This window comes from Ctenopharyngodon idella, chromosome 13, assembly GCF_019924925.1.
Source record: "Ctenopharyngodon idella isolate HZGC_01 chromosome 13, HZGC01, whole genome shotgun sequence".
Taxonomy (NCBI): Eukaryota; Metazoa; Chordata; class Actinopteri; order Cypriniformes; family Xenocyprididae; genus Ctenopharyngodon; species Ctenopharyngodon idella.
The window spans coordinates 11,562,344-11,574,410 of NC_067232.1; the positions used below are offsets into that span (position 1 = coordinate 11,562,344).

Below are 12,067 nucleotides of genomic sequence, written 5' to 3' on the forward strand. Positions count from 1 at the left end.
CTACATCATATGACGATGTCATATCTATACAGTCCATAAATCCAGCGAAATACACGTAGATTTCTCTTGTGCTGTCTGTTTCTGTCCCACTCCTCCTGACATCACGAGTTTGTTAATTTCCGGAATCTAACGGCTGTGTTTCAAAACAAAGTGAGCCCCGTATCCAGACAGCATTATTGAGCAACAACGATCGCTACTATAACAGCCAGAAATCCTGTCTAGGTAGGGAGCTTACTACGTTGCTAAACACGCCCTATGCGTTGTTTTTATTATTTTTTTGCCATATTGAAGGGAGGAGTTTCATTCATCACCCTGCTCTATAACCTACATCATATAAAACGTTTGGAAAATGTACTAAACATATAGTTTTTATCTACCTGCTGCCCCTATTGTGTGTGTTAAATCATAATCTCAGTTCACGTCTGCTCAAGTTTATTCAAGCATAGCATTTGAATAGTTTTATAATATTCAATTAGCTTAAAAACTCGCAGCTTAGTGTCAATTAAATTTTCATTCTGTAAAAATGTGTATCCTAAAAATCTATCATCTGAATTGCTCAGTCATAACGTCAATTTGTAGGCCAACAATGGAGGTTAATTCGCCATAGAATATTCCTATCTGGGTTTTCGATTGGTTTTCGATGTATGAGTAAATTAATGTCTGTAGTTAACAATTATCGAATCGACTTTTAGGGTTTGTTCAACAACATAGATTACATACTCTGTGTTTTTTAAGGAAAGTTGCTGACAAGTTGCTTAATAAAGACTACAACTACCACAAGGCTGAGAGCTTAGTTGATTGACAAATCGGAAAAAAATTGCAGTTCGTAAATATCAAATTGTTAATGCTTTAACAATATTTTACACATAGTATAAAAAGCCAAAGTAAGAGCCTAATAAATAAAATTATATAAAATAAAATTAGAATACGATGGTCACGAGCAGAGCCGTTGGTCCATAGATGTGTATACCTAGATTCCACATTCGACCGCTCCAGACACGTCAGCGCGCCCGCCATCTTGGAACGGTCAGCGACAGCGTGTTGTCACTCACAGTAAGAATCAATGATTCCACAACATTGCGGAGCTTCTGATTGTGAAACCACCGAGATTTAAATTCCCGAAGAAATGGGATAACTTTTCACAGATGAGAATGTATTGGTTTGTGTTTTTATATGTATTAACACAATATTACAGGTTTTATACTATGGTAACTTTCTAATGTCACGTTAGCTGACACCTTCGTCTTGTTGTAATGTGTTAGTTTAGCAAAATCATCTGCTGAAGTCTATTGCAGATATAGATGATCATATATGCGTCTAAAAACGGTTACAAACGCACAAGTCAACCTGCTCTCTAGTGTTCACGGACCGGTGTTTTTGACTGTTCCAATATGGCGGACGGCTTACTGCGGTCCATAGAAACAGTCACAAATGAGGCATCTATGTTTACAATCTATTTACTTTCCGGTCACAAGTGTCGGAAATGACGCGAGGGGCGGTAAACACACTTCCTTCTACTCGCGCGAAGTTTTTATCGTTGATGTAAATGACGGACATGAATCCTGCAGTTTTTAAAGTTTGTACGTTTTCAAAATACATGCTAATTTGCTAGCTTGTGTACATCAGTGTTTACTGTTTCTTCTCTGGCTTTATTTTCCGATGTCTGGTCGCATTCTTAGGTCAACTGCAAAGAATCGCAAATACGATCACTGTCAGGAAATATTTATGTAAATAATGTCTATATTTTCATGTATTGCACGCACACATGCTCTAATTATTTTGTAAACAAACTTTTTAAAAGCCTCACTAAAATCTGTTGTATCAGTCAAAATCTGTGTATCAGTAAAACACTGTCTTTACTCACCATGTGATTAGCTGCATACTATATTAGTACACTGTAGTATGCTATGCTTTACTATGCTGCATACTATTCATTTACGTTATATTATATCATATATGTTATGCTTACATACTTGAGTGAAACCTACTTAATTTTGTAAAACACGTCAATGTACAACTAGTATTTTGATGTGCAAATCTGTCTATTTTTTTGTTTATTGTAATATAATCTTTTATAAACTATTTAGCTGTAGGAATTTTAAGTTTCTGTTTTATTAGTATTCTGACGTATGTGTCTCTCTGATCAGAAAGTCAAGCAGAAACACTGAAGATGTCTGACTCAAGAAGAAGGTCTAGAGGGAGTCAAGAGGAGCCAGCAGGACCGTCCAATGGAGTAGGTGGGCGGAACAGGTCAGAGAGAGCTGGTGAAATGGGTGAAGAAGATGATATTGTTGGTGGACCATCAGGTATTAGTGAGGAAGATGATGATCCAACACGCAGGAGAGAGATCAGGAGCAAGTACAGGGATCTGATCAATCAAGTCCAGCGTGAGTATTAATACTGTTAAAATTTGTTTCAATGATACGGTTTAATGTTTAATTTATGAAGTATATCCATTGAGAACATGTGACATGCATTTTTTGTTGTTCACAGAAAACCGTGAGGACATGTTGAACCCGGCTAACAATAAACTCACTGATGTTTTAGAAGAGGCCAACAAACTTTTTGTCAATGGTATTATTTCTATACACTCTAATGTTTATAATTTAGATATTATTATATATATTTATTGTATTTTCAATTGTAATTTAAGTTTTTTAGCTATTTTAATTAGTAATTAAAATCTGAAGAATTTTTATTAACTTTTATTTCAGTTTTAGTTATTTTAGTAAATCAAGGTAAACTAAATGAAAATGAGAATTTTTGCCTTAGCAGTAGCTGAAATAAAGATTAATAAATGAACTTAACTTTATTTTTATTTCATTTGAGTTAATGTTTATTTTAATTAACAAAAATGTTTAGTGATGGTTTTAGTTCTAGTTTTAGTTAACTATCTATAATAGCCCTGTTTCTATACACTTCATATCCTGGTACCTACTAATGCAATTAAGTGCAGTAGTTGGATATATGGTTTAGCAGAGCTCTGCATACACATCTTTCAGTTTCTTTGCATTATGTTTTCACAATGTTTCTCCTGCTGGTTTGTTATGTTCTGTGTCTGTTTTCAGTGAGACAGGCTCGTGAAGCAGCGCTGGATGCTCAACTCCTGGTACTAGCCACTGATCTAGGGAAGGAGAAGGCCAGCCAGCTACATGCTGAAGGCTCTGCATTTGACCCGTCTGCATTTGCAGAACATTTGGTATGTAACTGTGAGAGGAAAGCCAGATCTTATATTTTGCCATGTGCAAATTCACTCTGAAAGGATTTTTCTCCTTAGTTGATTTTTCATATTGATCATTCTAGTTGTCCTTCATGGGTCTGAATCGTTTGGAGGATGAAAGTGGTCAGGATGGAAACTTGGAGGGATATTTACCACAAGGAGCCTGGCAGAAGCTTGCAAATAGATCTGAATACTGCTTCAAAACAGCTCCCTCATTCCACTACATGTAAGTATTGCTGTAGTAAGGGAAGTAAAATGAGATCAAAGGCGTTCAGGTAATTGTATCTAAGTATGTAAGACTAGGGGATATATTAAATTCACATTTAATTTTATATTATTTTGTGGGTAATTGCATTTTTTTTCTTCAATGGTTTTCATGAGTTTTTTGCTATTATTTTTGCTATTATGTTGAACGAGTTTTCTGATTCCCATTTTGCCCCAGCAAAAATGGTGTTATAATTGGTAAGTTCAATTTCTGTGAAGCAGTTCAAACTGTCAGTGTAAGTAAAACAGTTCACTTACATCTAAATTTGTTTGCATCATCCCTTACAAATGTTCACAGATGTCCCCATGTGGTATTTTATATATTAAAATGGTTTAGTAAATTACTAGTAAATTACAAATTTTTATGTAATTAATACTTTAGTTTTATTCAGCAAGGATACATTAATTTGATCAACAGTGACAGTGAAGATATTTAAAATTACTGAATGCAAAAGATTTCTATTTCAAATAAATGCTCAGTTGTTCAATTGAACTTTTATATTCATCAAGAAATCCTGAAAAAATGTATTACGGTTTCCACTGAAAAATTCTCAAACACTAAGTATTGTTATATTGGTCCAAATAAATAAAATTATTAAATATTTTTCCATATTTAGTGTATAAACTTTTTTTTACATATTGGATTCTTTTTTATTACAATGGCTATACAGTTTTACAAAAACAAAACCTCTGCTGACACCGTAAAGTTTATAAATACAATTTATTTATTCTATTCAATTCAAGGTTTGGCTCATTTTTGGCAGAGCCTCCTCCACCAAGGCAGAGAGTTGAAAGGCAAAGGAAAGTACCAGGCAAAGAGGCGAAGCGAATTATGCCCACCCAGGTGTGCTTATCATTATAATGCAAATGCTGACTGTTTTTTCAAATAACCTTCAGAATCTGTCTGATTTTAAGAAATATCTTGTCGTCACAGCTGAAAAAAATGGAAGAATCACACCAGGAGGCAACAGAGAAGGAGGTTGAAAGGATTCTTGGATGTCTCCAAGGTTACTTTGTTGATGACTGTAAGCATAATAAAATAACTTTGTGTCAGAACTTGGTGACAGACTATTTCAAAATAAAAAAAACTGACTATAAAAAAATTGTCTTTTTCGGAACAGCTGAGGAACCCATTTCATACTATGAGTTCGTCATCGACCCCAACTCCTTCTCCCGGACTGTGGAGAACATCTTCCACACATCTTTTCTCATAAGGGTAAGTCAAGGTGCTACAATAGCTGTGGAAATTCGACATAGGTCCCACAATAAAAAATTAAATCCATTTTTTATTACTCTCAGGATGGTCTGGCGAGGATGTACTTGGATAAGGATAACCTTCCTTGTATTGGTAAGGTCAAATCCATAAGTCATTGTTGTGGTTGTGTTTGGTTGAATGTGCTCGCAGATGATATTATTATATGTGTGTTGTAGCTCCAGTAGAGGAAGGTGAGGTAGAGCCTGGTGGAGCTTCCATCCGACATCAGTGTGTCATCTCTATCAACCAGGAATCCTGGAGGGTGAGCATATTATGACTGCGCTTGGTGCATATTTGCAATAGTGATGCACCAGTTTTTTTTCCAATCCTGGAATTAAAGTTTTCATTTAGCCACAAGCAGAAACCGAAAATAAAGTTTATTTAATATCGCATAAAGGGGAAGTTTCGATTTTTCTTTTCTTCCCTATTGTAATGTACAGTATATCATAATGAAACTGCTTCTCAAACAAGAAAAAATGTAGGGTGATACTTGGTTTTGGATTACTGCCATTTGCTATTGCTGTCATCTCATGTGAGTGACAGGTTGTCCCGCCCTCGTGTCAGTAAACACATCATCAGAGAAGAGAAGAGGGAGGGGAAGTTATTTTGATTAAAGATTAAGAGGGCACATGAATTAAAAAAAAAAAAAAAAAAAAAAAAAAGATGTGCACAGATAAATTGCTTATAATAAATGTTGCAGTATTCCATAAAAAATATTTGTTAATCTCCCTCAATCATCTATGCATATATTTAGAAAAATATTCCTCTTTAGAGTTTTTTTTTTTTTCTAGCTGACTAACAAGCTATGGACATTGAATGGCTCAGTTTCCCAACATAACATGACTTGTTCACAAGAGGTTTTATTGACATCTTACTTCATTACTTCAGTTTTATTATGATTACATGAGCCATGATACATTTGAGTAAATTGTACTGCTTCTTTCAGCATACCTTCTGATGTTCATTCTTGTTTATTTTGTGCTATAACTACTTGCAAACAGGAAGAGATAATTGGTTCACGTGCACTAAACACTGCTTCGCTCCATGCTGATACGCAACAGGGGATCTTTTAAAAGCGTCAAACAATAATTATTGCTTGAGTTTTGTTATAAAATTGAAAGAATTTGAAAGCTCAGACTTTGTTTTTTTCAAAAGTAACAAAGCACAAAGCTTATTGCAATTATTGGATGGTAGGCAAACTGAAAACCTCAGACTAAAAGATCTCGGTTCATCAAAATGAAGTTTGATTAAAATCGAGAAATCTAAATTTAGCCCTCCAAAACTTTCGGCTGAATATTTTCAGTTGCCGAAATTTTGGTGCATCACTAAATTCAAGCAGATATTTATTTAGCATTTATTTAGCATAGGTTTTTTTTTTTTTTAATGTTAAATAATTTACATCTGTGATTTGTGTCTTACAGGAAATCATTGATGCCTTTGATATTAAGGACGCTCTGATCCCAGCTCCTGAAGTTTTGTCTCAAGAAAGCTAAGTTGGAGGGTAGCTAACGAGAGCTACCGAAACATTTGTAAAATAAAAACTACTTTTTATATTTTTAATGTTTGGAATCTCAATTTTAAGAGTTATGTCTTTGGATTTTGTATAAAGTGCAATAATTTTGACTAATACAATAAATATAAAGTGAACTTGCAGTCAACATTATATTAGGTGTTGGATTTCAAGTAAAACCAAAGAAGTATTTTCATTTGATGGAAATTTACAAGGTTCATAACTCTCTACTGTCTATAGGTTTACATCTCTCTTTCTCTGAATCTCAAATATTCAGAGCAGCACAGTGCACAGAGGTGGTGACCATCACATGGGATCGTTATTTCATAAAACAAGTTTGCTTTGTAAACCATTATTCAAAGACATAATCCCATTTGCAAGTCAAAACTCCATTCACACAGCCCTCACATCAGAGTCTAAGTTTATATTTACAGGATATTTCCTCATATATCCTTTTACAAACCTGCTCCAATTTTTTATAGATACTGTATATAAGAGACTGTATACATGCAGATTAACTAAAGATGCTTGTAGTGTAGATGACACTAGTATTAGGGAATCCAGACATAAACCTGTGACAACCTATTCAAAATAAACCTATTCAAAATGGGCCATAATCCCATATCCGTTTAGATTACAGTTGAACACTACCATCTAGTGGTGGAGGAACTGAATGCACTGGTTAGGGCTGAAGGGGAGACACTACAGGCTAAAACACTGTTTTTTCAGGCACCTGTCAATTTTGAGATTTTGCACTTTTTGGCTTTTCATAAAGTGTTTTTTCAGACTGGTGGAAAGAAAACATACAAAATATATTTTTAAGTGTATATCTTATAGCACTTTATCTATTTGCGTCTATAGATTTCAATTACAGTAAATATCTTTAAAGGCCGTTTTCTCAAAATGAGTTTTTTCTCCTGCTCTGAGTCAGAAATCTCCACTTCAGCAGAACTTATATACACCAAACTTTACAGTTTTATTCCTATCTATATTCTGAAGGCTTTTACAGAGGGATTTGTTGATATATCATTCCTATCCTGAGTTATAGGTCCTTTTACTCAAAAAAACATGGCGAAAATAGATTTTTTAAGGCTATTGTCAGTATTCTCTAATTTACTAAAGCACTAAATAAGATATCCAGAATCCCCTCTGTAAAAGCCCTTTCATCTAATATGTCAACAAATAGAACCAAGAATTTTAAACCTGGAGCTTTCCAATTTCCAGATTTTGTTTTTGGAAATGTATGCAAATGAGCATATATTTAAGTATATAAGGCCTCATTTGCATATTAAAACATAAATTTACCTAAAACTTGTAATACATTTTTTTCTTATGTTTATGCCAGTAATAAACTGGAGAAGTTTCACAGTGATATCTTCTAATTTAAAAAAATCCCTATTCACCTGTAGTGTCTCACCTGAATATATGTGTATGTGAATTAAAAAATTGTTATTGAATACATTATCTAGACTGCTGTCTCTAGTATATTCGCTGGGTCATATGGGAATATCTGTATTCTCTTGCACTTTGTTGTCTATTACAGATTCATATCATATAAAATGCTTATGCAGGACGGCGATAGAGAGCCGTCCATGTGTGCACTAGTATGGCCCTCCATATGCACACAGATTGGTCCAAGCTTGGATTAACTGCCCTGTAGTTTAAACCCACTGACATCTGAAACCTTTTGGAGGGATCTGCCCGCTGTCTGAGTAACACTCATGCTCACAAGACGCATCTCTCAGCTGCAGGGACTTTTTGGATGGTGTAGTGGTGTAAATCTGTCTTCAGGTCAGTGGCTGAAGTTATAATTTTTAGTATAGTATTGGGCAGCAATTTTTTGTTGACTGTGTTTGTTTTTGTGGTGGTGTTTTTTTCCCCAACAACATTTGTTTTGATTTTCACTTCAGATTTGTCTATAGGCTTATTGTTTGCTTGTTGGTGTGCTCTATTTAAACAGGGTAGGTGTTATTTTATGCTTCATTTAATGTTGATTGACCTGGGGGGGTCAATATAAAAATAATGGAAAATTATTTATATAGGCTAGCTTTTAATTGCCATATAAGTTATTATCAGATTTCCTTAAATGTTCTTACTTTTTCCACATCTTTTATGAGCTATTGTTTAGTTTGTCTGTATTAAACATTTTGTAATTTAAAAGTTTTAGGGAACTGCAGTATCTTTGCCTGGTGTCCATTTTTATTTAACATAATTTAGAATAAGAGATGCATTTAAACTTTTTCATGTGTTTATTTGAACTCTTGAGAATTTTGCCTTCCATTTCAGAAGTAAATGTTGCTTTTTTTGCTGAAAGCATATCTTCCATATGCACAGATAATAAAATTCTGGCCAGTACTGATAATTATTTTCAAGTTATAAATGATATTAAAATAATATCATTAATATTATTTTAGTCTTAAAAAATATGCTAAAACTAAAATCAGTATCAATTCTATGTTGTCATGCTTAATTTAGGCATAAAACAATTAAATATTCAATTTCGACCAATATTGCTATATTAAAAAAATCCTTAAGATTGATAACTGATAAGATTCTTATAATCTGTACGTCTAATGATGGCCCAGGTGTGTAAATGTATTATATTTAGGGCTGCAACAACTGATCGATAAAATCGATAATGAAAATCGTCCAATGTCATTATCGATTAGTCGCGCCTGCCCACCGTGCACCGAAAACGTCTGCCAGTCCGTCAAATTATAGCATTGAATAACGTATTTTTATGGACAAAATACATCTAAAAGTACTGGAAGAAACAGAGTGAGCTGCTGCGGGAAAGGTACGTGATCCAGCAAATGCATTAGCGTAATGTTAAACATGGCTTGTCTTGTCAGGCGCTTTGACAGATGCGAGTTCCGTTTAATGTGTGATATGTTTCCTCAGCGCAAAACTGTAATTTTACGGTTATATCCTTATCTGTAAGTGTTACAAATTCACACGAATAATTCCATTTTGCATGAAGGCTCGTCCTGACAGTCTGAGTTAAACTTCAAACTTTACTGAATGAGCACATGCGCGTCAAACAGACGAGACGAATTAGAGAGGGAGACAATTAAAATTCAGAGTTGTTTATCTGTTGTTGGACGTTAAATTTAGGTTTAAAAGTCAACATGTAGTTCAACCATTTTATGAGAGTGGTAACTATAAAGGTATAACTGCATGTAATGAATATACTGTAAATATAAGGCGTTCCTTACTTTTACAGGATATAGAAATGACAGTAGAAGGTTACTGTGTCCAGAGTGAATGTGTGTGTTCCTGCAGAACATTCCTCTTAACTGATAACAGTGAGTTTGTGTTTTTATTTTTTCTTTATTATCTTTATTATCATCTTCATTTTTAATGTAGGGATTTAAACTGCCTTTTTGCTTTATAGCTCTTTTGCATATAGCATAGATATAGATATATTCACTTTTCATAGTATTCAGTTGGCATGTTTGTTTGAAGGACAGCATTGGGCAGAATGTGGAATAGTGTCTTTTGCCAATAAAATAAAATAAAAAAGAAAGCCGGTCTTTTTACCCAATTAATCGTTATCAAAATAATCGTTAGTTGCAGCCCTAATTTTATTTGTGATGCAGAAGAAAACCATTGCAGTGTGAGGCAGCCTATGCCACAGATGGCACCTTCATTCAGTAACATTCTTTTATTTTTTGCTTGAAGTTGATATGAAACGGAAATTGACCAACTTTACTATCACACTGTGACAAATTTCCAAGTCTAACTGCATATTGAACAAGAACAATGTTGGGTGGGATTTTATTTTATCCTCTGGTTGTTGATTGGATTGTGAAATGTAAGCGTTGCCTGCTGGATTGGAGGCAAATCTGAATATGATTGACTTCACTGCAGAAAATAACATGGGACATTTATGATTTCATGCTGACTTTAATGCAAGTTAGAGAATAAATATCTTCTATTTAGTTTGTGAATCTTCATCTATGTCATTATGACTGTTTTTTATTTTGTAAAATCCTTTTATTTTCTGCCACTGTCCTATTTCACTTGAATGGCTCCATCAGTTTTTCTTCTGGCGATTTTCTTTGATGCTCATCACCGTGTCATTATGCCGGCAGCTGTTGCTCTTTTAAACTTGCAGATGCTCTGGTCTTTTATTTTACTCTTTCTCATTCAGCTTCTGTATTTTCTGTCCTCCCCCTCCTCTCCCTGCATGTGTGACGGTCTCTGTCGATAACAGAGGGGCTTTTTAGCCACTTGCGGAGCAGCATCTCTTAACATCACAGCAAACCCCGAAGAAGGAAGGGGAGAAAAAATGTCAAGACTCTTTTTTTGAATCTCAACTGTGCTATTTATATAATTGCATTGTTATATAAGAGAATGAGCATGTATGTCATACATATACCCTGGGCATTGCAGTAGATGAGGCTTATTCACTCACACTCTCTCTCACACACACACACATGAGGGTATCCTTGCACGCTTGCACTCACTTGCTCACACCCTGCTTGCATTGCTCAGCGATGCCATTTCTTTGTAGTGGGGATGCAATCCTGGAGAGACTATTTTTGCAAGCCTTGTAGTGCTTCTGTCACCTCTCCTCAGGAGGACATGGAATACAGGATGGGAAGCTGCATCGGAGTCGCACGCAGCCAGGTAACACCGCATCTCTCAGACGCTGCAGACAGAATGGCAAAACGAAACGAGAATGAGTGCAAAGACATCGCCGGCTGTTCGGTGGTTGTTAGTGCAGGCAGAAAAAGGGGATGAGGGGGAGTATTTGTGTCAGACTGGGCTGACGTCAGGGGGATATGAAAGCAAAAGCATGTATTTTTGGCTGTCTCTTCTCATACTGGCCTGTAGTAGTCGGAGCTCGGGAGATGAAGAGCGTGAAAAGAGACGGGAATGGAAGGGAAAAAAGAGGGGGAGGTGCAAAGAGATGCCTGACAATATCTGTACAGTGAGTGGGGAAAGGAATGACAGACATGGATAAATGGAAGCTCTTTGCATTTTAGGCAAGATGGCAACAAGCAAATTAATTCTAGGTTGTGCTGAAAATAGACATAGTTTCAGAGAATTAAATAAGGAATTGATTCCCATGACAACAAGCAATATTTGTGCATTCAGTATCTGTTAATTGAATGCTTAATTATACATAAATGAATAGTAAATCAGCTGTGATTGTTCATTGACAATAAATGCTGCCTTTATCATTTATTAATATCTTGTTATTCATTATCCCTAAAGTGCACTACAGTCATGTTATACTTGTTTTAATAGGCATTTAGAACAGGAATGTTTGGTTAGTCTTTATTTTAATGCTTGTATAATAATCGTAATGTATAATGATATCAGGGAGGAGAAGGGGTGTGTTGTGTGACTGCCAGCAATTAAAAAATTATTTATTACAGTGATCTGTACTTTTATTCATGTTTTCTTGATTTTTTTTAAAAGGTCGGTATGGTTTTGTACTTTTATGTAGCGGAAGGTGATAATAATTATTTAGTGAGTACGTGAAATGGAGTGTCTCTTGTTATGTTTGTGTGTATTAGTGTAAACAGGTGAGGTGAACAGGTAGCAGAAAATGGATAATACATAAATAATGCATGTATTATTATGCATTGTATGGCTTTCTAATGGGAAGCAGCTGTGTGGTTGAATTGAAGTTTGAAAGATCACAATCAGGAGTTTAGCAAGAACGGCTAGCAATAGTCATTGAACGGAAGTTCTTGGAGGATGCCGGACAAAGCTGAAAACACTGGTTTGGTAAGATATATTCCTCTGCCCTATTAACTGTTTTTCACTAATTTACTGTACATTATAAATGACCATTAAATTATAT

The 12,067-nt window shown here is 35.0% G+C and overlaps 2 protein-coding genes across 6 annotated transcripts in view; both read left to right on the forward strand.

Annotated features, from left to right (window-relative positions):
- The first annotated feature begins 73 nt into the window (after positions 1-73).
- nsmce4a (NSE4 homolog A, SMC5-SMC6 complex component) lies at positions 74-6,392 on the forward strand. 5 transcript variants are annotated; one of them, XM_051917810.1, is made up of 12 exons: positions 1,474-1,580; positions 1,680-1,727; positions 2,148-2,387; positions 2,494-2,574; positions 3,069-3,199; positions 3,304-3,446; positions 4,229-4,328; positions 4,419-4,509; positions 4,606-4,700; positions 4,784-4,832; positions 4,916-5,001; positions 6,161-6,392. In XM_051917810.1, the coding sequence occupies exons 3-12, from the start codon at positions 2,171-2,173 to the stop codon at positions 6,230-6,232; spliced, it is 1,065 nt and encodes a 354-aa protein (XP_051773770.1). In that variant the 5' UTR covers positions 1,474-1,580; positions 1,680-1,727; positions 2,148-2,170; the 3' UTR covers positions 6,233-6,392. The 5 variants fall into 5 exon arrangements, with proteins under 5 accessions (XP_051773773.1, XP_051773769.1, XP_051773771.1 ...); XM_051917812.1 differs by having other exon boundaries at positions 1,497-1,576; XM_051917813.1 differs by lacking the exons at positions 1,474-1,580; positions 1,680-1,727 and adding an exon at positions 74-222.
- A 4,099-nt stretch (positions 6,393-10,491) lies between these two features.
- Positions 10,492-12,067, forward strand: part of tacc2 (transforming, acidic coiled-coil containing protein 2) — a 66,758-nt gene continuing 65,182 nt past the window's right edge. The window contains exon 1 of the mRNA XM_051917792.1: positions 10,492-10,881. Coding sequence (XP_051773752.1) covers positions 10,771-10,881 — 111 coding nt within the window. The 5' untranslated portion in view covers positions 10,492-10,770. The remainder of the gene's footprint in view (positions 10,882-12,067) is intronic.

Coding starts and splice junctions, on each gene's coding strand:
- nsmce4a (XM_051917813.1), top strand. CDS start 2,171: ATGTCTGACTCAAGAAGAAGGTCTAGAGGGAGTCAAGAGGAGCCAGCA. Junction 2,575..3,068: donor CAACAAACTTTTTGTCAATG/GTATTATTTCTA, acceptor GTCTGTTTTCAG/TGAGACAGGCTCGTGAAGCA. Junction 3,200..3,303: donor CTGCATTTGCAGAACATTTG/GTATGTAACTGT, acceptor TGATCATTCTAG/TTGTCCTTCATGGGTCTGAA.